Genomic DNA, 26,121 nt, shown 5'->3' with positions numbered 1-26,121 from the left:
CGCTTTTCGTTTTTGCGCTTTTCTTCTAGAACATTCTTTGACTTCTCAATTGACTTTTTCACGCTTTCGTTCTTTGTTTTTGACTGATCTCTATTGCTGTCACTCCGAAGTAAAGCTGGTTGATAAAATAAAATCGATTGCAGCATAGCAACAACAAGGGTCTGGTAGTCGAGTGGGCAGTGCTTCTAGTGAGGGTTCGGGAGGCCCATGGTTCGAATCCCGGCGTGGGTAACTATTTTCGCACCCATAAAAAATTATCTAGGCTACAGCCCCTGAAATAAATTGCATCGCCTGTCATTCGACCAATTCTTCCGACATTAGTCGGTTAATTGCTCTTGAACGCAGTTCATAGCAATTATTGTAAACGTGTGTGTCTTTTTTATGCAAATTTTTCGCTTGACAGTTTTGCGATTTTCTTCTAGAACATTCTTTGGCTTCTCAAGTGACTTTTTCACGCTTTCGTTCTTCATTTTTGAGTGATCTCTATTGCTCTGAAGTAAAGCTAATATAAATTCGGTTGCAGAATAAGGGAGGTATGTGATCTGTAGCGCAGTGGTTAGTAGTTGTGGCTGTGGATTGGGAGGGCAGTGGTTCGAATCCTGGTGGGGGAAAAATTTTTTGCACCCATAATTTGATCTAGGCTACAGCCCCTGAATTAAATTGCCTCGCCTGTCGTTCAAGAGCAATTCTTCCGACATTTGTCGGTTTATGTTTTGTTTTTTCGGCAAGCAAATTTGACAAGGGTGAAAGGACAGAGTGGTTATTTTTTCCATACTTGCTAATGAGCCGGAGCAAGAAAAGTCTGTGTGTTCGCTGAACGAGCGGCGTAGTTCTTATAATTCCCTCTTTCAAAGAAGTGCTTACTTGGGATTTTATTTTTTTTCCGCGAAATTGCTTTTTCCAGCTTTCCGTAACAAGTTAAAGGTTATTAAATGGCTCTCAAATGCAGTTTTAGGCAGTTATTGTAAACGGGTGTCTCTTTTTATGCAAAGTTTTTGCTTGACCGTTTTTGCGCTTTTCTAGAATATTCTTTGACTTCTTGAGTGACAATTTTACGCTTTAAATCTTCATTTTGAGGTGATCTATTTTGCTCGCTTTTTGAAATATAGTTTTTGCTATCATAGAAGCGATTTGAGCGAAGAAAGTCAAAGGCATGTTAGCTTAAAGTTAGGATGTCAAACTGTTATCATGGAGATTCAGGGATTTTGCAACCGTAAAAAACTTAAGCAATTAACCCCGCCTGTCGTTTGAGAGCAATTCTTCCGACGTTTGTTGGTTTAAGTTTCCAATTCTTTTCTCAACGATTTTAGATTTCTACATCAACTTTTTATTGTTTCGAAGTTCTTATAGTTGTGAAGCTGTAAGCTGAGCGGAGCTATATTGCGGTGCTCTTGGTTTTTGTATTCCTCTTCATTTTTTATAGCATTTGCGAAGCTCTATGGCTGTTTGCGAAGTTCTATTAGTTGTTTTAGCAGTTACCGTGGTCTTTCATTTTGATAGACAATTTTTTTTAAACTTGAGCAACTTTTTGCCGACTTTTGTATGCTATTTATGGTTTTTGCCTATTTTTTTCTAATCATACCCTATTCGCTGTAGTTTTTCTCAACCATTTTTTAATTAAGAGTGATTTTATAGGTGTTGCTACTATGAGGTGACTCTCAAGTCTAAACATGGCACTTCACTAAAATGAATTACAAATTTCTATTTTGTAATTTCGGTTTTTTTCTTTATAAGCAGTTTCCAATTGTCTTTTGATATATCCCTCCTGCCTTCTGAATGAGTCAGTGATCTAGGAAAACAATTTATAAAACGCTTGCGCCGAATAATGGTTGTCAAGAATCTCGAAAACTAATTATCTTAAAAGCTAATTAGAAAACTGTTTAAATAATTTGAATAATTTTCTAGTTCTTTTGAGGTGCGTTCTGTTTTTTTTTATTTGTTTATTACCTCTCCATCAAACAATAAGTGGTTGACTTGTGTACAAGAGGATGTAATTAATATATTTGCGATTTAATGGTTTGGAAATAGCTTTTGGTATTTGTAGACAATTTTTTTCTTTGAGAATATTACTTTTCGGTTTTGTCCGTCATCATCTCCTTTTTCCTTTCCTCGAGTTTCTCTTTATAAACCCATTTTATGAGGTTGTCTGTGAATTGTTAATTTATTGTTTTGTTGCAAACTATCTGTAATAGACAATTTCTTTAACAATCGCTTTTTATTTTGGATTCGGATCTAAAATTAATTTTTATCAGATGGTGTATAAGTTTTTGTAAGTTAGTTTTCTCATATTTTTCTGATGTTCTTTTTATAATGCTCTGTGTAATTATATAATGTTTGCTTTAGATAATTGAGGATCGGCACTTTTGTACGTCGAGCCGTTTCCAGAATTCTTCCGGCTATGTTTTTGTCTGACGCTCTTTCTCGTTTTACATTTGTTCACACAGCTAAGCTGAAGTCAAATTTTCTGAATGACTTCTTCCTCTCACTAATAGCATTTGCGTGCGCGACCTCATTTCTCACTCTAATTATCAGCCAACGTTTTTAAGTAGTTTGCGTGATTAGATTTTCATCATACGTGACTTACCTCACTCATTAAAATGTTTTTTTTTGTACTTAAAATTTAAGTTTGAGTTAGTATGAGGTCGAAGGAACTCATATGTGTAATAAAGGTCCCTAATGAAAAGGCTTCTGCGCAATGAATTTTAACGATCTTCATTATTTTATCGCGGAATGTTTTTTTACATAGCTTTTTGAGCGGCGAAATTTTTTTTCAATTTAGAGCTGTATCTGCTATCTCTTGTACGGCATGCAAATCTATTTTTTGCAGCTATTCCGGCAAACTGACGGATATTTAGTCAATGGGGGCAGTATTGACTGTTGCTAGCCTCTCGCGTGCCTAAAATGACTTTTATAGTTCATATGAATTTCTTTATTAAAAAATTTATCAAATTCGGCCTGTTCACCAAATTTGTCAGGTAGTTTGTTGATTTTTTGGCCTGCAGTTTCCGCGTACATCAAAATTTTTGTCTACTCTAGTTTTAATTAATTATTAAACAAGTGTGTTCATGTTCTGTTCGTTAGAAGCGACATTTCAATGTCGGGACTTTTGCAAAATTGTTTTTTTTGTGAGATTTTCAATTTTTGTCGTTCGTGAACAATTCGGCCAAAGTTGTTCGATTTATATTTTGAATCTTGAGTCCCTTGAGATCGATTATAATACATTGAGCGAATTTCTAGGCGTTGAGTGTGCTTAAGATATGATACCGCATCAGTCCAAACAAACTTGTTCAGACTAAATTGTTTAATGAACGTTAAAGTGACAGGAACGGTTAGCTTGTGATGCAACAGCTCTGAAGCTGCTATAGTTAATAGAGGTCACTCTAATGTTTGAATAATTGAATATGTTGCATCAATAGAGAACTGTGAATATGGGCAATATGTCAAAACTCAGTTTGATGTCGTTCATTGAAGTTCTGAAATATGTCAAATATCGCAGTATGGTTTAATATAATTTCTTTTCGCGGAGTGCATGATTAAAATCCATGCTGTATTACCTCGGCAGGAAAGGTAAAAAATTATTTGGTCGAAGTAACCAAGTTTATGACGGTGCCAACTTTGGGTGAATTTCCAGAAAAGGTTTGCTTTGTGCCAAAATTGGTGTGTTGTCAAAGAATAGGAAGAATCGAAGGCTTTGGAAAGAATGGTGACTCTTATCATCTTGAGACTGAAAATTCAGTACGCATTTTGCTGAATTTTATAGCTAGTCTGAGAACAGTGTACCTATGAACGCCGGAAATTTGTCTATCCGTAAGGCTCATAAGCTTTAGCATGCATTACTGTTACAAATGATTTTTTTAAATTGCTCTTGAACGAAGTTCATAGCAATTATTGTAAACGTGTGTGTGTCTTTTTTTAAGTAAATTTTTTGCTTGACAATTTTGCGCTTTTCTTCTAGAACCTTCTTTGATTTCTCAAGTGACTTTTTCACGCTTTCTTTTTTCATTTTTGAGTGATCTCTATTGCTCTGAAGTAAAGCGTGTTGCTAATATAAATGGGTTGCAGAATAGTAAAGGTTAGTGATTCGTAGCACAGTGGTTAGTGCGTGTGGAATTAAATTGCCTCGCCTGTCGTTCAAGAGCAGTTCTTCCGACATTTGTGGGTTTATGTTTAAATAGTTTTTCGTTGGAAACTCAAAGTGACCTAAATTTAAACGCTGGAACAATTGATAGTTGATGCAAGAGAATGAAAACAAAACTGTTTAGTGACGAGAACTGGTGGAAAGGTGAGAATCACAGAGGAACTGGATTGTTCCCGGCTCATTTTGTTACCAAAGACCTCGATGCGTCAGTGCCAGGAGACGAAGACAACGATCTTGCATCTAACAACAAAAAGAGTGCTTCGGGATCTTCTGTTGCTTTTCAGGTCAACCGAAAATTCTTATTGTTATTTGAAGAAAAAGAAAATAAAGTGACATCATTACGCCCCTTCAGTTAATCTAAAGCTAGCCTAACTAAACCGTGGCTAGCTACTGACGAAGCCAACCGCTCGCCGGTTGTTTGAGAGCAATTCGCCCGTTAGTCGGTTTTGTTTTTTCTTCCAATCTCGACCAGAATGATTACTATACCGTATTAACCGTACCGATCTCGAGCCGAGCGATCATTAATATACCGTGAAATATCGATAAGTTCAATATAATTATAGTTAACGCTCATACTAACCCATTGTATGTTTAATCTGATGGATGTCGTGTGTTTCATTACAGGATGAGGTGAAAGTGATCGAGTACAGCACCACAGAATCGGGAGATGGATCAGGATCTGCAGTGCCAGGGGGCGCATCGGTCATTGCAGCAGTCGAGATAAATGCAGAAAAAATTGGAACAGTTCAGCAGTTCCTGGACACGGCAGACCCCACAGGACTCGTTCCTGACCCACCCGAAATGCTGGCCATTGAACGTAAGTATACGGTCTTCTGTTTCCGCACAATGTTCCATAAACTGCGACTTGAAAGTTTCATGTATCAAATTCGGATCTATTCTATTTCCTTCCCCACACCCCCACCCCAGTGTTTTTATGCCCCCCAATTACACTTATCACCCTTACGGTGTGGTAATATAGCACCCTTACGTAAAAATTAGCACGTGCGACTGGAGGTGTGAAAATTATGTGCCCACTAAGCTGGGGGGGGGGGGGGGCAGAATAAATCATCAAATTTTTGAAGTCTGGAGTCGAAGTTGTTGAAAATTTAGCTAAGTGCTTTTAATGATATGAGAACATGGTCAATTCAGTGTGTATGTATGGGAAGCTAATTCTTATGATTTCGCAAAAAGTTTGGTTAATAGCCGCACAGCGATAGCTGGGGCTATTATTGGCCTTCTCTTGGTTTTTTACAATTCAAAGAATTTGAATATTGTATTGGGGCGCTGTCTTTTTTTTTGAAGATCTGTTCACACATTTTCATGATTTTTGAAGTCAAATTGGAGTGGTGATTTTGGTCACGCCGAAACAGGAAGTGGAGCGAAAAGCGAGTGGTTTTGCGGCGTGAAATTTTTTCGCTCCAAATTTAAAGTAGAGTGAGAAAACGGTGTTTGAACAAAAATTCGCTTTCTCGCTAGTGGTTTTTTGTTCACATGCGGCAATTTCACTTTGATTTTTACTGTTTTTTCGGTTTTTTAGATCGGATTTTTTTCTAAATGGTTTTTCCAATCCATTTATAGTCCGTTCTAGGTCTAGTTTTCTGTTTAGTCAATGAAAATTCTTTGAATTGTACGTCAGGACTTGTCCTGCTATGTTTTTTTATTTCGTCGTCATGATTTTTGTTACGACCATATGACGTCACAGCCACTTTTTGTTCATTCGTTCATGCAATTTCAACTGAAGTGCGTGTGTGACGTCATTTTTCGCTCTTAGTGGAGCGAGTTTTTTTTTGTTCATGCGCGTGATTAAGTTTTTGGTCACACTTGACTTACCTCACTCTCAAAAATGACTTCCTCACTTTGAAAATTGACTTTTATTTACTTTAATTCAAAGAGATAAGGTCAAAAGGGCGTGTGTCACTCTAAATGAAGGTTATTTGTGATCAGCTAATAGAGGCAGCATTAAGTTATACAGATTTTTAATCAAAATATAACAGATCAGCCTTCAATGAAAAGACGAATTTTTTTGGTCTGTCTTTTTTACTGTTTTTTTTAGACTGCCGTTCTACGAATCTATTGCGGCTATTTTCTGGCAATCTGCCAGCTATGTTTACAATTTTAGACGAATGCTACGCAATGGGTCCCCTGATTGACGAGCAGTTACACCAACTGGATCTAGAACACGTGAAGCTGACAGAGTTGAACAAGAAAGTTATAGATGCCCTCAATATGTATCATAAACTCATGGAACAGAGCCCTGCTGCAGCCGCACCCCTCGGGTTCCAGACAACTCCGATGGCGCAACAAACTCCGGGAATGTATGGAGTACATCCTCCGCAACCAGGTATGAGTTAAAATGATATTACTCTTCATAACATCATCATCATCGTAATGTCACTGTAATTGAAGAAAGCTTAAGATAGAAGCGGCGAGGTAACTTGTTGAGAAACCAGATAAAACTGCTTTTCGCCGTATCGAGTTATGAATCGATTGAAGCAGCAAGAACAATAAGTTGAGTAAAACTATTAATGGCAAACAGTCCTCCGAGATTCGCTGCCTACGGCGTATTCTTCACAAAGGACCAGACCTATCGAAAGAGCTGATACCCTCACTGCAAAATATGAACCTCTTGCCTCAACTATTAAAAAACACCGCCACAAAGGCTGGGACATGTACCCTGTATAAAAATATCAGAGATTCCCGAACGCAGTGCTCGAATGGACTAGAACTGGAAACTGGAGAAAAATTGTGCAGGGAGGTGGCTCAAAAACCGTGGACGATGTAGGGCAGTTTTTCGAGACATGAGTGTGGCGGGCTAAGTGCAGCATTTCCCGCACAGCCCAATGATGATGATGATGATGTCATTGTCCAATGTTCTTGTTACCAACAAGATCGTGCCTTTAAAAACTCCCGCAAAATTGACAATGATGAAAATGGAAATAAACACACGTGATAGTAACAACGATTTGATTTGGTATCTAAGCCATGATTTAATAAAAGTAATAGTTACTCAATTTCTCCAACCGACTACTGGGCTTCCACGACAGTGCTGAAATTAAAAGTGGTCCTATTAGTGTTCTTTCATGCGATCTTTTGTATCACCAATTTTTTGTCTTTGAGTCGGAACAACAATTTTTGTTATTTGTTTTGAAGAGAATCGGGGATAAACTGGTAAAAACCCTAGTACAATAAGTTGCTGAGCAGTTCTATAAGAGTATTACTGGTCTCTGAGAATGTGATTCACCAAAGCTGCTGAGGAAACTCAAATTCAGTGTGTGAATGGAACTTTTTGCAGTTCAGTTTTCGATGCCCAACTCCACCCCCCCCCCCTCATCCACCCACTCCCTCGCCGAACTTTGCTAAGTGTGCGCAATTTAACGGTTAGCAAACAAGGAAAGATTGAGCCCCCATGCTCTGGTTTTGTCTTCCAAGTTATCCCACTTTCCGCCCCAATAAACTCCAAATAGGACTACCAAAAGCAGCGTCTAGTCTTGTTTGTTGTTTGGGAGCTATTCAATTTTGTTGGGTAGTTTTCTATGTAAAGCTATATAAACTAATTAAAATCATGTGCGTCTGCCATTTAGTGAGTCTTTCATCCTGCAATTTTCATTTTTGGATTTGTCAAAATGTTTTTTCAATAGCCGCAAAGTGATAACTGGGGCTATTATGGGCGTTCTCTTGGTTTTTTTATTTCGTCTGCAAGATTTTTATTGCGACCGTATAACGTTAATCACTTCAAATATGCTTTTTGTTGAGGCTGGTTTCCCTAATCATGAGCTATCTACATCTAAACCAAACCTCATGTCGTTTTGAGAAAATTTGTTGGACGGTAGTTGGTTATTAATAGCCGCACAGCGATAGCTGGGGCTATTATTGGCCTTCTCTTGTTTTTTTTTTATTTCGTCATCATGATTTTGGTTTTGGTTCATTTTGGTTCATGCGCGTGATTAAATTTTTGGTTCATGCGCGTGATTAAATTTTTGGTCACATTTGACTTACCTCGCTCTCAAAAATGACTTCCTCAATTTGAAATTGACTTTTATTTACTTTATTTCAAAGAGATAAGGTCAAATGGGTGTGTGTCACTCTAAATGAAGGTTATTTGAGATCAGCTAATCGAGGCAGCAATAACTTATACAGATTTTTAATCAAAATATAACAGATCAGCCTTCAATGAAAAGACGAATTTTTTGGTTTGTCTTATTTTACTGTTTTTTTAGACTGCGATCTACGAATCTATTGCGGCTATTTTCTGGCAATCTGCCAGCTATGTTGTTTAAATTGAACTAAGTAAAATATCTATGTTTAAAATATTTCTAGTGTAAGTTTTCATATTCCATTGCGAGTGGACAAAAGTTCCGATTTGTTTAAATATCCGTGTATATAAACTTCGGTTAGTTGACAAATATCCAAGTCAGACTCTCAACGATAATTATTTAGGCGATCTCCTTTTTTTACGACTCGAAGAGGAGTATTGGAGAAGTCCTTTTTCAATCAATTTTATTGGAGTGATTTTTGAAGCGGGAAATGAAACGCGTCACAAAATTTGGAGTGATTTTGGCGCTGAACAAAAGTGAAGAACGGTGCGAAAAGGTGGTTTTTGTTCATTGCGCTGTTTTTTAGAGAGCGAGAAATTGATGTGTGAAAAAGTTTTCTCTAAGCGAGCGAAAATTTTTTATTCACGTGCGGCTTTAAAAGCAGTTTTTGCAGCTTTTGATGGTTATGAGGTTGGATTATGATATTAGTGTTAGGCTTGTTTTGATAGGAATTGAAGGTTTCAAGTAGTTAATTTGAGTTTATGCTAATAGAGGTTTTTGATCAGTTTCGCTGATTTTTAGACGAAATTTGATGATTTTTTGTTTAAATGCTTTAAGTGGGATTTATATAGTAGCTTGTTACTTCAGAAATATTCAGATACCAATTGACCTAAGTTTTCTTTTTATAAATCATTTTTTTCTAAGGAAAATTGACAGAAAAATTGAGAAATTTTAAAGCCATTCTTCTTATTTTTTGTAGTTTTCTTTTTTTAATCTGAGACAAATTTGTTAGCCTATTATGACTTTTTTCCCTTTTTGCCATCTTTTCTTTGCTCTAATTGCAAAGGAACTTTTTTCGGCTTTATTTTTCCTTGTACTATTAAAAAAGCTCATCTAGTTTTTTTTTGTTCAATTTGTTTTTGAATGCCGTTTCTATTCTTCAAATTTTTAATGGCATTTGTGGAGGATCAGTGTTCACAATAGTTGTTCTAATTTTTAGTCATAAGAATGGGCAATTTTCTCCTTCGAGTCGTTTCCGGACTTCTTCCGGCTATATTTTTTAATTCGCTTTACCTTTTGATCACCGTTTTCTTTTATAATTAATAGCCGCCCTCATCTTCTCAGCCGGCTATTATAGCGCTCCTATTTTTTTTTACTTCGTCGAATAAAAAAATGTTTCGCTTTACCTCATTTTACCGCTTTTTCAACATTTTGCGTGATATCTTTTTGACTTCTCTAGGCTAGTTTCTCTCTTCTCTCATTCTGCTAAAAGTGATTTTTAACATCACTGGCTGAGCAAAGCAATTCAATATGAACAGAGTCAGTATAAAAAATTGAAGTCAGAAGTAGAAACGGGATAAACCCATAAAGCCCAATTTTAGATGCCCGATATCTGAACGTCGTTCCGATAAGTCTTAGTTACCATCTCTAATGCTTATTGGTATTGATAGTAGCACCTGTAGCCTCTCTAAGAAACAGAAGTACGTTATGTTCAACTACGAAATGCCATCAAAATATATCGGACTTAAAAAATGTTTTTGTACAAAAATCTCTTTTTTTCAATATCTTCTATTCTTTCAATCCCAATCATGCTTATTGGGATCAACGGCGGCTATTTTCCGGCAATCTGCCGGGTTTGTTTGACGACTTTCACGTTTGTTTCCTGACTCACCTCTCTCACTGTTCCAGCTGAATGGATTTCAATTTATTTTGCTCATTGAATTGCGTATTGTCGTGAATACAGTTAATGTCAGAAGTCCAAAATCAAAGAAACCGGATAAACATATCAAGCCCGCTCATTTTTCGGGTTTATCGATCTTTAGGGGTCAATGAATCGCTTTACGGGCTTCAATATGAGTTACTGGATAGTTTTGAGTGACGCCTAAATAGTTTTGAGTTTTAATATTAGGAAATTTGGCGACATTTGTCTTGAATTTTTAGGGGCCTGATTTTTCAAGTGCCTGAAGATAGATTAATGGATATATTTAGTGAAACAGCACAACAGGTTCGAAGATAAAGGGTTTTTAGCGAACTTTTGTCGTTTTTTGCTTCTAATTGTACCTGATGTGTAATCAGGTTATTGCTGGCCTGTAAATTAGGTATTCGGTTATTTTTAGCAACGATGAATAGGTTTCGATGACAGTAGTATGAATAACTTTGAGAAATGTAATTACTGGAGTTACAAATTTGGTTTTGACAACATTGACATCCATCATGAACAACTTGTATTGAATATTTTCTATTTTTGCTAATTTCTTGTTTTCGTTATTGCCTGTTACTGCCCATTTATCAAAATCTTTTGTCTTTGATGTCAAATATTCTTACCTTGATTGAAAAACATTGTATTCAACAAGATTATCTTGAAAGTGTTTACATTTTGAGTGTTGATTCTGTTTCTTTAAATCTGAAAACTATTTTTGTCTTTTTGATTCGTAATGTTCATTTGTTCTGCGTGTCAGATAATGCATCCTTCAGTTGATAGATTGCTTTTAATGTCAGAAGAGCAAAATCTAAGAAACCGGATAAACATATCAAGCCCGCTCATTAAGTCATAGTACATTAAGTTATCCCGAATCATTAGAGCGATTGCTGGCTGGCAGTAGTATTTAGTTTAACACTCTTCAGTTTAGAAGCTGAATTAAGTGTAGTTTTGGAATCTAACTGGAACCGCTCCCCAAAATAGAACACTTTTGACTTAGAAAATTTCTGTCAATTTCTACCTCTTTCTTTTTCAATCCCCGTGTGTGTCAACGGCGGATATTTTCCGGCAGTTTTCGGTTATGTAAAAGATTTCCATCGATTTCATAGTTGGATAGCGTCTTCCATGTTGTCTTCCAGGCACCATGATGATGCTTCCCAACGGGCAACCTGCGTATCCCCCACAGATGGGAGCATATCCTCCATTCGCCCCACCTACTGCAGGAATGACTCAGCAGATGGGTGGAACTATGCCCAACAGCACCACCCAACCCGATGCTTCGTCGGATGTCGCATCTGCCAAACAATCAGTTCATACCATGGGAGGAATTTCTCAAGGGTAAGATGTGCATTTAATTATAGCTGCGAAGCACTAATCTGAGCGTAGCTGTATTGCGGTACTCTTAGTCTTTAATTGCTCTCGAACGAAATTTGAAGCAATTATAATAAACGAGTTGGTCTTTTTACGACTCGAAGAGGAATATTGGTATTCTACAGGTTTTTACAATCCAAATGTTTTCACACTTTTATGATGATTTTAAGCTTTTGAAACGAAATAGGTAAAGCTCGGTGGGCATTAAGTTACAATAGATGCCTTGAGCTTTCTTTAGTAGTCTTTTAGGTGCCTTATGTACTGAATGTTGCTGGGAACATCTAAATTCTAGGTGAAAAGGTCACTTTTTGAAGTTTTTGACAAAATTCTGCTTCGTTCTTGTTTTTTTTTCCGTTTTTCTCAAACGGATCTTAAATTGACTGAGCTTGATGGTCACAGTTGTCTTGTTCGAGCTAGAATAGCTTTTAATACCCGTTTTTTGAGGTATATGTTTTGATAATGCACGTTTAAATACAAAAATTTTAAGTGATTCAATTTTTTCGGGTTTATCGGTCTTTAGGGGTCAATGAATCGCTTTAAGGGCTTCAATATGAGTTACTAGATATTTTTGAGTGACGCCTAAATAGTTTTGAGTTTTAATATTAGGAAATTTGGCGACATTTGTCTTGAGTTTTTGTATCTTTAGGGGCCAATGATTTTTCAAGCGCCTGAAGATAGATTAATGGATATATTTAGTGAAACAGCAGAACAGGTTTGAAGATAAAGGATTTTTTAGCAAACTTTTGTCGTTTTTTGCTTCTAATTTTACCTGATGTGTAATCAGGTTATTGCTGGCCTGTAAGTTAGGTATTCGGATTTTTAGCAACGATGAATAGGTTTCGTTGACAGTAGTATGAATAACTTTGAGAAATGTAATTACTGGAGTTACAAATTTGGTTTTGACGACATTGACATCAATCATGAACAACTTGTATTGATTATTTTCTATTTTTGCTAATTTCTTGTTTTTAATAGCCGCCCTCATCTATACAGCCGGCTATTATAGCGCTCCTATTTTTTTTTTTACTTCGTCGAATAAAAAAATGTTTCGCTTTACCTCATTTTGCCGCCTTTTCAACATTTTGCGTGAAATCTTTTTGACTTCTCTGGGCTAGTTTCTCTCTTCTCTCATTCTGCTAAAAGTGATTTTGAACATCAGTTGCTCAGCAAAGCAATTCAAAATGAACAGAGTTAGTACAAAAATGGATGTCAGAAATAGAAACGGGATAAACCCATAAAGCCCAATTTAGATGCCCGCTATTTGAACGTCGTTCCTATAAGTCTTATTTACCATCTCTAATGCTTATTGTTATTGATAGGAGCCCCTGTAGCCTCTCTCTAAGAAACAGAAGTATGTTCTGTTCAACTACGAAATGCCTTCAAAATAAACCGGACTTTAAAAAAATGTTTTTGTACAAAAATCTTTCTTTTTCAATATCTTCTGTTATTTCAATCCCAATCATGCTTATTGGAATCAACGGCGGCTATTTTCCGGCAATCTGCCGGGTATGTTTGTTATTGCCTGATACTGCCCATTTATCAAAATGGGCAAATATTCTTGATGTCAAATATTCTTGCCTTGATTGAAAATCATTGTATTCAACAAGATTATCTTGAAAGTGTTTACATTTTGAGTGTTGATTCTTTTTTACTTTAAATCTGTAAACTATATTTGTCTTTTTGATTCGTAATGTTCATTTGTTCTGCTTGTCAGATAATGCATCCTTCAGTTTTTAGATTGCTTTTCAAGCTTGTCCTGCTAGTCCTGCTAAGATCGTTCATTAATTGAACTTCTGATTTTTGTTTTCGAAGATTGACTTTTCCTTGACTTCTGTTTCTTTGCGAACGTTGAACGTTAACAGTAGCTTATTTTGTAATGAAATGTGAAATAATTAGGACTTGATGGTAATATTAACAGTGGAAATTTCATTTTGAGAATTTTTATCCAACTATAGGCCAACCACCTCCACCCCCCTCCCCCTCCCCAAACTACCAGCTATCCCGCACGTATACCTCTCCTCTCACCTTTCACCCACCTAACCCTCCCAAACTTTTTACCCTCCTTTCACACCTACTTCCATCCCCCAAACTTATCTTACCCTTACCCCCACCACCTAGCCTCTACGGCTATCTAACCGCTGCCTCCTACCTGCCCCAATCTTCCTACGCCATCCACCTATACCTCACATACCCCTTCCCCACCAACCACCAATTCCCCCGCCAAGTACCTATCCGCTTCTACATACCTACTACACTTACCTGAACCGGACATTCCTAACTAACCCCGGCGACTTAATTGCTCCCCCTCTGCAGACCTAAGCCCTCCACAGCTACTCACAGTCCTAAACTAAAATTGGTTGTTTCTCACTGTAGATTGCTTTGTTTTTTTTTACTTTACGATATTTCTGAAATAGTTAAGGTTTTTAGACATTTCTGAAATAGGTAGTTTTTATCGCTTTGCTGCTCTTCTCTTCGGTTTCGGTGGTTAACCGGCTTAGTTTTTTAGCTTAGGCAACTTTGTTCAAGACTTGACTTTTGACTTCTCTCCATTCGACCATTTGACTCCGTTCTTGATGTTTGACTTCTGTTTTGGAATCTTGGACTTTAACTAGCTTAGTTTGATATGTAAAGTAGTTAGAAACTGCTGGTAATATTGGAGTTGAGGAGGTCAGTTTGAGAATGTTTGATCAGATAATCCCTCTTTCTTATCTAACCTACACCCCCACCTACCCCCAAATGCGGACCACAGCCACCAACCCTCTACCCCTACCTAAACTCCCGTTTAACCCTACCCACTCAATTACCTGGGAACCTATCTGTCCCCTTATCCCCTGCCTCTACCCCCCACCTACAATACCATCCTAATACAAAATAATTGCCCCACCACGCACAATCCTCGCTCCAGCTACCTACCTCCTTTCACCTAACCTCTGCACCCGCCTCTTCGACCCACAGTCCTGACTAAAAATAGTTGTTTCTATTTTTTTATTGCGTGTTTTGCATTTCTTTTGATATTTCTGAAATAGGTAGGGATAATTGATTGAATTTTTATTGCACCACGCTTCGAGTCATTTCCGGTTTTGTAGCGGCTACTTTTTTAGCTGAAGCAATTTTTTCATGACTTGAGCTTTGAGTTTTGTTTTCTGACTTCTGTTTTAGAACTTTGACTACTGTTTGCGATCATAGGACTTTTACAGTAGCTTAGTTACTAATTCGTAATAATTAGGCGCTGCTGGTAAAGTTTAAAGTCGACAGGTCATTTTGAGAAGTTTTGTTCCCATAACATACTCTCCTTCCTATCCAAATTACTACAAACGTCGCCCAACCTATCTACTCCCTCCCCTCACCTACATACCCTCTCCCCATATGCATGCCCCCTTTAACCTACCTCGGCACCATACATATCCCCTCTCATCACTTAATTTTTTCTTGTCCCCCTTCGCGACAACCCTCCCTCCCCACTACCACCAAACCACACCCTAAACTAAAAATTGCGTCTGCTACTGCTTTTTATTCAAGAAACTTTAGTTTTTTTAGGTAATTAATTTTTTTTCGATTGGATGTTTCGTTTTTAGTTCGAACACTGGCTCTTCTTTCATTTTTTTTATTTAGGATTATACTGAACGACTCTTCCAGTCGTACAGTATTCTTTATGCAAAATTTTTGCTTTTTCTTGACCATTTTTGCGCTTTTCTAGAACATTCGGTGACTTCGCAAGTGACGGCTATACTGGAGGTCGCGATGCCAACCCCTATCAGGTCCAAGTTCTTGCGTCCAACAAATTCGAAGCTACACCACTAAATTAAGTCCCCCCGTCTGTTGTTCGAGAGCAATTCATCCGACGTTACTAGGTTTGTTTTTTTCGCACCGCAAAGCTGAAGAGTGGTTATGGTCTATAATACTCTAAAACCATGATTTTATGCTCTTTGACGATATTATATCCTTCCTTAGTCGAATTAAGGCTATATTGATCCCGGCCGCCTGCGAGAGGAAGTTGGTTATCCGTAGTTTTTTCAAAGGGTCTTAATGTGTAATTTGGCCGTTTGCGGTAGTTTTTCTGAGCTGTGCTTTCGTACATGCAAATAATAACTACCCCCGAGTATACATCATCTTTTGCCTTAGTATATAATTGGCTTAAAAACCTTGAAATAGATTTCCACTAGACGAAATTCTTAGCTTTCTTACAGTTATAAAACCATGCGTGCTACTTCAGTATCTTCTGCTATGAATTGACCGGAATTATTTTTGTTGGATGGCTATCGAAAGGAGTGTAATTCATTGATAATTTGAGATGTTGTTTTTGGACTTACCGATGGCTCTTGCTCTGAGCAGAAGCATTATAATGTCCGACACCAAAATACAGAATAGCTATTGAGAGAATTCTTCCAAGATTTCTGGACATGCTATCACAAAGTTCATTCACGTTAATACTAATCTACTTAATTGTTTTTTTTATTGGATGCACCGATTGCATTGTTCATTGAGCTATGCTAATTCTCATCCAAAAATCAAATGAATCCTCAAACAAGCTGATTCGATCGAATCAGTGCGAATTGCTTCTACAGTTGCTTGCGTATTAGAAATAAGGAGAAATGCAACTTAGAGACAAGCGTATTGCTCACAAAAGACTCATCACTTCCAGTGAAATTCAAATGGCTCGATATTTAACAGAGCCACATTTTTTTTTCTTACGAGACGTTTAATGACACTGGTATCGAAATAAAAAACCATCAATGTACGCTCTAGTGAAGGCTTCTATTCTGCGTCCTAAGAATTGGGGCTTAAAATCTACAACTTCTTTTCAGTCCGCTACTTCAGATCGAGAAGTCAATCCCAATGGTTTCCACAAAAAACGGGTCATTAAAATCTTTTTCCTGCTATCTATGCAGTTGTGTAACTTCGTTTCAGACGAAGCACTCATTCTACCCAAACAAATGTTTATAATCAGTGAGATTGGTAGTGAAGTGTGTATTATAGTAGCTAATCGTAAATTTTTCAAACGAAGCAGCAACAAAACTAAGCTTCATTGAATCTAAATGTGTATCAGTTAATATTGATTGTATATCAACTTTTTTCTGAAGATTTGTGTCTGTTTAATTATGATGATCGTGTTTTAGTGAAAGGTAGCACATTTTTGTGGATGCAACAATTGCAGTGTGCAATGAGCTGTGCTAATTGACATCCAAAAATCAAATGAATCCTCGATCAAATTGATTAAATGGAATCAGTGCGAAAGGCTTTTACATTTACTTGCGTATTAGAAATAAGTAAATATGCAACTTAGAGACAAACGTATTGCTGACAAAAGTTTCTTCGAGTGAAATTCAAATGGCTCGATATTTAACAAAGCCACGATATCATCTTACTCAGAGTATAATGTCACTGGTTTCGAATTAAAATAGCTTAAATGTACTCCTTAGTGAAGACTCATATTCTGCATCTTAAGAAATGCGACACAAATAATAGCGCTGTACTTTCGTCCGCTAATTCAGAAAGAAAAGTCATTGATAATGGTTTCCGCACTAAACTGGCTATTTAAATTTTTCCGTACGATTTATGCAATAATGGAACTTTTTTTCAGATGACGATGAAACACTGGTTTCACCCAAACAGATGTTTTTAACCACTAGGACTGGTAGTGTAGTATGTATCATATCAGCTTATAACAATATATTCAAACCAAGCAACACAAAATTTTTAACTACATTGAAACTTAATGTACATCACTTAATTTTGATTTTGTCACCTTATTTTCTATTTATCTGTTTTTAAGTTAATCAGATAATCTTGATTTAGTGAAAAGATTGTTGTGTATTGGATGCACCCATTGTATTGATCATTGAGCTGTGCTAATTCACATCCAGAAATCACATGAGTCCTCAACCTAACTGATTAGATCTAATCAGTGCGAAAGGCTTCTGCATTTCCTTGCGTATTAGAAATTGAGTAGATATGCAACTTAGAAACAAGCGTATTGCTCACAAAAGACTCATCAAGTGAAATTCTAACGGCTCGATTTATAACAGACCCACGATATCTTCTTACGTAGAGTAGAATGACACTGGTTTCGAAATAAAGGCATCAATGCTCGCTTTAGCAAAGGCTCTTATTCTGTATCCTAAGAAATGCGTCACAAAATATATCACTTAACTAATCCGCTAATTCAAATAGAAAAGTCAGTATCAATGGTTTCCACACTAAACTGGGCATTCACATTTTTTCATACGATCTAGGCAGTTATGGAACTTCGTTTCAGATTACGATGAAACACTGGTTTCATCCAAACAGATTATAAACAGTGGGACTGGTAGTGTAGTCTGTATCATAATAGCTAATAGAAATATTTTCAAACGAAGCAACAACAAAACTTTATTGAATCTCAATGTGTATCAGGTAAAATTGACAGTATGTCAACTTTAATTAGATGATCTTGTGTTAGTGTAAAGTAGGATGTTGTTTATTGGATGCACCGATTGCATTGTTTGTTGAGCTATGCTAATTCACATCCAAAAATCAAATGAATCCGCAACCAAGCTGATTAGATCGAATCAGTGCGAAAGGCTTCTACATTTACTTATCTATTAGATATAAGTACTTAGAGACTTAAGTACTTAGTTTCCGACTTAAAGACGTCAGCGTATTGCTCTCAAAAGATTCATAATTTCCAGTGAAAATCAAATGGCTCGATATTAAAAGGAGCCAGGATATCTCACATTTAGCATAATGACACTTGTATCGTAATAAACGTAATAAAATAGCATCAATGAAGTCGTTTGTGCAATCGCAGTTCAAGTGTCTCGACAAGGGAAAGATTTCACATATCAGTTTTACAGCGTATTATGAGATGTAGAACATTTCTAATTTACCAAACACTGATATACTCGAAATAAGTTTAATTATACTACAAGTTTGTAACGTACTGAAGTAAGGGGCTTAAAAATTGCCCAATTAAGTTATCCTCATAATTTTCTGTTTTATTCGAAACGGGTCATTAAAATCTTTTTCCTGCTATCTATGCAGTTGTGTAACTTCGTTTCAGACGAAGCACTCATTCTACCCAAACAAATGTTTATAATCAGTGAGATTGGTAGTGAAGTGTGTATTATAGTAGCTAATCGTAAATTTTTCAAACGAAGCAGCAACAAAACTAAGCTTCATTGAATCTAAATGTGTATCAGTTAATATTGATTGTATATCAACTTTTTTCTGAAGATTTGTGTCTGTTTAATTATGATGATCGTGTTTTAGTGAAAGGTAGCACATTTTTGTGGATGCAACAATTGCAGTGTGCAATGAGCTGTGCTAATTGACATCCAAAAATCAAATGAATCCTCGATCAAATTGATTAAATGGAATCAGTGCGAAAGGCTTTTACATTTACTTGCGTATTAGAAATAAGTAAATATGCAACTTAGAGACAAACGTATTGCTGACAAAAGTTTCTTCGAGTGAAATTCAAATGGCTCGATATTTAACAAAGCCACGATATCATCTTACTCAGAGTATAATGTCACTGGTTTCGAATTAAAATAGCTTAAATGTACTCCTTAGTGAAGACTCATATTCTGCATCTTAAGAAATGCGACACAAATAATAGCGCTGTACTTTCGTCCGCTAATTCAGAAAGAAAAGTCATTGATAATGGTTTCCGCACTAAACTGGCTATTTAAATTTTTCCGTACGATTTATGCAATAATGGAACTTTTTTTCAGATGACGATGAAACACTGGTTTCACCCAAACAGATGTTTTTAACCACTAGGACTGGTAGTGTAGTATGTATCATATCAGCTTATAACAATATATTCAAACCAAGCAACACAAAATTTTTAACTACATTGAAACTTAATGTACATCACTTAATTTTGATTTTGTCACCTTATTTTCTATTTATCTGTTTTTAAGTTAATCAGATAATCTTGATTTAGTGAAAAGATTGTTGTGTATTGGATGCACCCATTGTATTGATCATTGAGCTGTGCTAATTCACATCCAGAAATCACATGAGTCCTCAACCTAACTGATTAGATCTAATCAGTGCGAAAGGCTTCTGCATTTCCTTGCGTATTAGAAATTGAGTAGATATGCAACTTAGAAACAAGCGTATTGCTCACAAAAGACTCATCAAGTGAAATTCTAACGGCTCGATTTATAACAGACCCACGATATCTTCTTACGTAGAGTAGAATGACACTGGTTTCGAAATAAAGGCATCAATGCTCGCTTTAGCAAAGGCTCTTATTCTGTATCCTAAGAAATGCGTCACAAAATATATCACTTAACTAATCCGCTAATTCAAATAGAAAAGTCAGTATCAATGGTTTCCACACTAAACTGGGCATTCACATTTTTTCATACGATCTAGGCAGTTATGGAACTTCGTTTCAGATTACGATGAAACACTGGTTTCATCCAAACAGATTATAAACAGTGGGACTGGTAGTGTAGTCTGTATCATAATAGCTAATAGAAATATTTTCAAACGAAGCAACAACAAAACTTTATTGAATCTCAATGTGTATCAGGTAAAATTGACAGTATGTCAACTTTAATTAGATGATCTTGTGTTAGTGTAAAGTAGGATGTTGTTTATTGGATGCACCGATTGCATTGTTTGTTGAGCTATGCTAATTCACATCCAAAAATCAAATGAATCCGCAACCAAGCTGATTAGATCGAATCAGTGCGAAAGGCTTCTACATTTACTTGCCTATTAGATATAAGTACTTAGAGACTTAAGTACTTAGTTTACGACTTAAAGACGTGAGTGTATTGCTCTCAAAAGATTCATAATTTCCAGTGAAAATCAAATGGATCGATATTTAAAGGAGGCAGGATATCTTACATTGAGCATAATGTCACTTGTATCGTAATAAACGTAATAAAATAGCATCAATGAAGTCGTTTGTGCAATCGCAGTTCAAGTGTCTCGACAAGGGAAAGATTTCACATATCAGTTTTACAGCGTATTATGAGATGTAGAACATTTCTAATTTACCAAACACTGATATACTCGAAATAAGTTTAATTATACTACAAGTTTGTAACGTACTGAAGTAAGGGGCTTAAAAATTGCCCAATTAAGTTATCCTCATAATTTTCTGTTTTATTCGAAACTCAGCCAATTTTGGATGCACCGATTGCATGGATTTTTAAATTTATGCTAATTGACATCCGAAGACTAAATGAGTCCGCAACCAAGCTGTTTCTGTGGAAGCAGTGCGACTGGAATCTACATAGATTTCTATTACAGAACTTGAAATTTCTGATTTTATAAGCTAAGAGTTGCCTGATGTGATCGAAATAACCTTTGAGCTCTTTTATGCTTGTAACATGCTCGAGTAATGGGCTTAAAAATTGCTCTATTAAATTATCCTCATAATTTTCTGTTTTATTTGAAACTCAGCTAATTTTGGATGCACCGATTGCATGGATTTTTAAATTTATGCTAATTGACATCCGAAGACTAAATGAGTCCGCAACCAAGCTGTTTCTGTGGAAGCAGTGCGACTGGACTCTACATAGATTTCTATTACAGAACTTGAAATTTCTGATTTTATAAGCTAAGAGTTGCCTGATGTGATCGAAGTGACCTTTGAGCTCTTTTATGCTTGTAACATGCTCGAGTAAGGGGCTTGAAAATTGCCCAATTAAATTATCCTCATAATTTTCTGTTTTATTCGAAACTCAGCTAATTTTGGATGCACCGATTGCATGGATTTTTAAATTTATGCTAATTGACATCCGAAGACTAAATGAGTCCGCAACCAAGCTGTTTCTGTGGAAGCAGTGCGACTGGACTCTACATAGATTTCTATTACAGAACTTGAAATTTCTGATTTTATAAGCTAAGAGTTGCCTGATGTGATCGAAGTGACCTTTGAGCTCTTTTATGCTTGTAACATGCTCGAGTAAGGGGCTTGAAAATTGCCCAATTAAATTATCCTCATAATTTTCTGTTTTATTCGAAACTCAGCTAATTTTGGATGCACCGATTGCATGGATTTTTAAATTTATGCTAATTGACATCCGAAGACTAAATGAGTCCGCAACCAAGCTGTTTCTGTGGAATCAGTGCGACTGGATTTTACATAGATTTGTATTTCAGAAATTCTTATTTTAAAAGCTAATAATTCACTTAGTTTTTTTCAGGAACTACTCATTGATATCTATAACTCGTACTCTATCAGAGAGAATGTTGTTAGTGACTCCGTGTGTCTATGTTTGTGTTTGTGTGGTACGTGATTTTTTGTTTGTTTGTTTGTTTTTATTTTTTTTGTTTGTTTACATGTCTGTTTGCTTGTTTTCTTTGTTTGTTTGTGTTCCTCTGTCTGTTTCTGTTGGTTTTTATGTGGGAGAGTGAGTAAGCGTGAGATTAGTTGTGAGTCAGTGTGAGTAGAAGAGTCCCAAGTAGTTAAAATGTGAATAAAGTGTATTGCTTATTGAGAATTAGGTTATCAAAGTTCATTAGAGTGTTTGCTAGCTGACATTGATGTTAAGCTTATTAGTTTTCAGTTTAGAAGTTGAATTAAGTATCGTTCAATTTGTCTTTTCTTTTTCTTTTTCAATCCCAATGTGCATCAAGCGCGTCAACAGTGGACTTTTCCGGCAATCTGCCGGCTATGTTTTTATTCGTGTACTTAATTTTCTTTGAATGAAAGGGTCTTTATTATGATTTGAATATTGACCAAGTTTGTTCTGGGATTGGTAGGACGATGTTGGTATGCTACTTGTTGTTAAATGATAATGCAGCTGAAATTAATTGTTCTCAAACGAAGTTTGTAGTAATTATATTAGTGCTGCGGTCTTTTTAAGCGGTTTTCGGCTAACTTTATTTCACCTGAAACTCTCGCTCCCCCGCCCCCTCCCCCAACCTAATGCTCATCCCACCCGTCTATTAAGCTAAAGCTATTTTTCTTGGCCGTGCAGTTAGCTACTGACAAAGCCAATTACTCACCACTCGTTTTAGAGCGCTTCGCCAGACGTTATTCGGTTATATTCTGTAATCCGGGGATGATTGTTGACGCTCTATATTATTTTCTTTTAGCTATATTTTGTGACAAATTCATAACACTTTGTAGCGCATTTAGAATCAACAATTCGGATGTACCGATTACATTTTGTTAATGAATTTTGCTAATCAACATCCAACATTAATTTGGAATGGATACCAAGCTGCCTTTCTTTATAGAGTTAGTGCGAATAATTCCTGCATAAATGTTTTTTCGTACACAAGTGTCTATCGAACTCAGTACCCTATTGCTTTTTATTTGTATTTAACGCGGACGACCTGCCTCTCTTTTAGCGGATGCACCGATTGATTGCATTTTGTATTCATGCTAATTAGCATTCAAACATCAACTGAATTGTCAACCAAGCTGTTTCTCTGGAAACAATGCAACTGGATTCTGCATAGATTTCTGATTATCAAAATTCGTATTTCCCGTTGTTTCTTCAGGAACTACTCATCAATTTCTTTAAAAAATCAAACATGTCTGATAAACCTCCTTGAAAATCGACTCGTTCATGCTATAGGGCTCCGGGTCCATACAATTTGATCAGTAATGTGAGAAAAGTTTGTTAAGAATTATGGCATGATGCTAAATACGGTTGAATGTAATACTGAATACTATGATACCAATTATGTTCTGAGTGCCTGGATAACTAAGGATAACCGGGAATATCCAACGGATGGTCTTCAACAATATTTGGATTATGATGTTCTTTTTTGTTTTTTTTCTGATTTTCGTTTTTCTATGGCTCTAACTCAGTTTTAACTAACTCTGTCAATTTTTCAGTTGATTAAAGCTGTTGAACAATGTGAACGCAAAGTTAGTTGATATGAATGCATGCCGAAAGTTATGTAATAGTTATGTAATCTTTAAGAAGCAATACATGGTTAACCGTTGCAATCTACGTTGCATAGTATGGAAATAGAAGACAATGTTTTCAGCTATTTTATAGTTGTTTCATGTAATTAATTTATTTTTTGTGGAACGTATCGAGTCCATTGCCATTTCTCAAATTCTGATGTTTGGCGAAGCGCGGTCACCGGCACGCCACAGAAAATGTTATGATAGCGCTGTCACGGAAATTACTGGCTTACTAGACCGCTTTTTTCAAAATTCCGCTTATGCCCGCCCTACATATTTTCGGCCTGCCTGCTGGCCGCCGTTAATTCAAAGGAACAAATGTGTATAAATTTGATGTTTTCTTCCTAGTAATCATCTGTGATAATACCAAAGAGAATGCAAGTTTTTTTTTACTTTTGTCTAGTGATTACGGTGCAGCTCAAGCCAATGGAAGCATACCAGCTAATGCGACGATGGGACAGAATGTTCCTTCGATGACAGCATCTCCCAACCAATACATGCCAGTCAATGGATCTCTTCCTCCTCCTCCTCAATCACAGCAAATTCCACCGAACTCCGCCGCCGCCACCCAACCATACGCAAATTCTAATGTTCCTCACAGCATGAACTATCAACAGCCACAGCCTTCTAACCCCCAACAGCACCTCCTGACAAACCCAGACCCCACTTCGCTCGGCTACAATGGGGCCGCGCCTCAATATACCCAAAATGCGGGATATGTTTGAGTGTTACCCAAATTATTATATTGCAGTAGATTGAAAATAGTTATTTTTGATAAATTCAAATAAATTAATAGAGGATTTCTCACATGCCTGGTACCTGTTTTTTCCAACAAAATCAAATGTTGAAGATTGATGATAACAAGGCTAAACTACAGATAACAAGTTTTTCTGGGTGGGCTTCGTTTCCGCTTTGTCTCGTATCGCGCTTAATCTCTTGCCCGAAATTGACGATTTAAGAAAGCTAATCTTGACTAATTACTACGAGTTTATGACAACTAAAAAAATCAATATTGGATCTTCTTCGCAGAATGACAAAGTTTCAAGTAACCTTGATCAACTGTAATTTTTCTCATTTTTCAATATCTCAGCGGGAAGATTTTTTGTCGAGTTAAAGATGAATATAGTCCGCATACTTCAGTTATTTTCCATCATTCTCAAAAGTTCAATTTGATCAAGAGATTAGCTGTCAAATAGAAAAGGTATGTTCCCATGCCTTTTGTGCCCGTGGAAAAAATGAATACTATTAGACCGAATGTGAGACGCCTAATCAGATGCACGCGATCATTGGAACCAATCCCAAGAAAATCTGGAAGTTCCAATTTCCGAGTTCAGTTAAAGTTTAACAAAGATCATCTCGATGGTTGTTTCTATATTTTGGACAAAACTGTAAATAATATGAGGTTCAAAACCCCGGTTTTTTGTATGTTGAAAAACTCTTTTTTTGGTGACTAGATTAACCAAAACTCCCAGGTTTAAAGGTGACTAGATTAACTACTACCCTCCTAGGATTAAAAGTGATGATGAGAAAGTAAAATTAACGGATACTGAGATAATAAAATAAAAAGTCAGAATTACAATCGCTGATATTTTACAAATATCTGTATGAAGTTTGAGAAGGTTTAAAGTTTGGTGGCAGATCAATTCGTAAAGAACTGGAAAAAGATTGTTGAGATAAGCTCCTGGCTTTGAATCGTTAAATCAAATTGGACCCAATGCATTATAGTGATGTTTTTCTAAACAATGTGGAACAATTTTGAGTTCTATTTGTTTCAATGCGGGGCTTAATTTTCGCAACATCCGATTACTATAACACCCAACAAAGTGCGGAACAACCCAATTCATCCATATAACACTGCTCAAATTAATTTCAGCAGTGTTATATGGTTGAATTGGCTAGTTCCGCACTTCGTTGGGTGTTCTGGTAATCGGATGTTGCGAAAATTAAGCTCAATTTAAGCTCGAAATTGTCTTAAATTAAGCTTAAATTTGCAACGTTTGATAAATATACTTAAAATTAGTTGTCTGAGCAAAGATTTTGTTGTGTTGAAGAAATAATTATAAAATTTTTTGTTAGAATAATTGGAAAGGAAATGAAATCCGTTGTCTGCCACGGCTGTGAGTATCAAAAAATATATTCCGTCCCAGTTCCCTTGCAATAGTTCTCCGATTTCAGCTCAGTTTTGGGCCTATATGATATGAGATATTTAACTCTTTATACCTTAGAATAATCTGAATAAATTTTATGCGAATCTGTTCTTTGCCCTGAAGCAATTCGGTTCTTCCTAATTGAACTTATTGGAAATCTACTGCACTCTTACTAAATTAAATGATATCGGGCAGCCTATCGTGAAAGAACGCGTATTTACCGTCCTGGTTCTAGGCGAGGTGATCCAGACCAAAGTTGAGGCAAGTTTTTTAATTGGAAGAGAAAAGTGTAAACTAATACGTTAGTCTAAGCGAACGTTTATTGCTTAGCCTTGTGTTACAAGTATTGATTATTCGCACATTAGCATGCACGGTTTGTATGGCGGATCAATTATCCGATCACAGCTTACCCCGATTTTAGAAACAATTTCAAGAATTACTACAGAAAACTTGATTAGCAAGGAGGTAGATTAATGGTTTAGTTAATGCTTTCATTGTTAGTCAAACGGAAGTTAGTGCAGTTTGATGGTGGTTGGATGCAGCTTTCGTCGAACGTATAGTAGCCAAATTCTAAGAAAACACCCTCAAAATGAGAGAGGTAATTAATTTCAAACTGATCGCAAACGGCGACAAGGTTAATT

At 36.5% G+C, this 26,121-nt stretch overlaps 1 protein-coding gene across 4 annotated transcripts in view; it reads left to right on the top strand.

Annotated features, from left to right (window-relative positions):
* LOC142336483 (signal transducing adapter molecule 2-like) overlaps positions 1 to 24,151 on the top strand; it is a 46,324-nt gene extending 22,173 nt beyond the window's left edge. For 3 of the 4 annotated variants that reach the window (XM_075385363.1, XM_075385361.1, XM_075385360.1), the window contains 5 exons: positions 4,263 to 4,422; positions 4,763 to 4,955; positions 6,258 to 6,479; positions 11,230 to 11,428; positions 23,737 to 24,151. In XM_075385363.1, the coding sequence (XP_075241478.1) occupies positions 4,263 to 4,422; positions 4,763 to 4,955; positions 6,258 to 6,479; positions 11,230 to 11,428; positions 23,737 to 24,058 (1,096 nt within the window). In that variant the 3' untranslated portion in view covers positions 24,059 to 24,151. Of the gene's footprint in view, positions 1 to 4,262; positions 4,423 to 4,762; positions 4,956 to 6,257; positions 6,480 to 11,229; positions 11,429 to 15,158; positions 15,313 to 23,736 lie in introns of all 4 variants that reach the window. The other variant, XM_075385364.1, reaches the window with a different exon arrangement.
* Positions 24,152 to 26,121: the final 1,970 nt, after the last annotated feature.

The sequence above is a fragment of the Convolutriloba macropyga genome, chromosome 3, assembly GCF_964194025.1.
Source record: "Convolutriloba macropyga chromosome 3, txConMacr16.3, whole genome shotgun sequence".
In the NCBI taxonomy this organism is placed as follows: domain Eukaryota; kingdom Metazoa; phylum Xenacoelomorpha; order Acoela; family Convolutidae; genus Convolutriloba; species Convolutriloba macropyga.
Note: the sequence above shows the minus strand (reverse complement) of the source record. Positions and strands in the feature narration are given on the sequence as shown.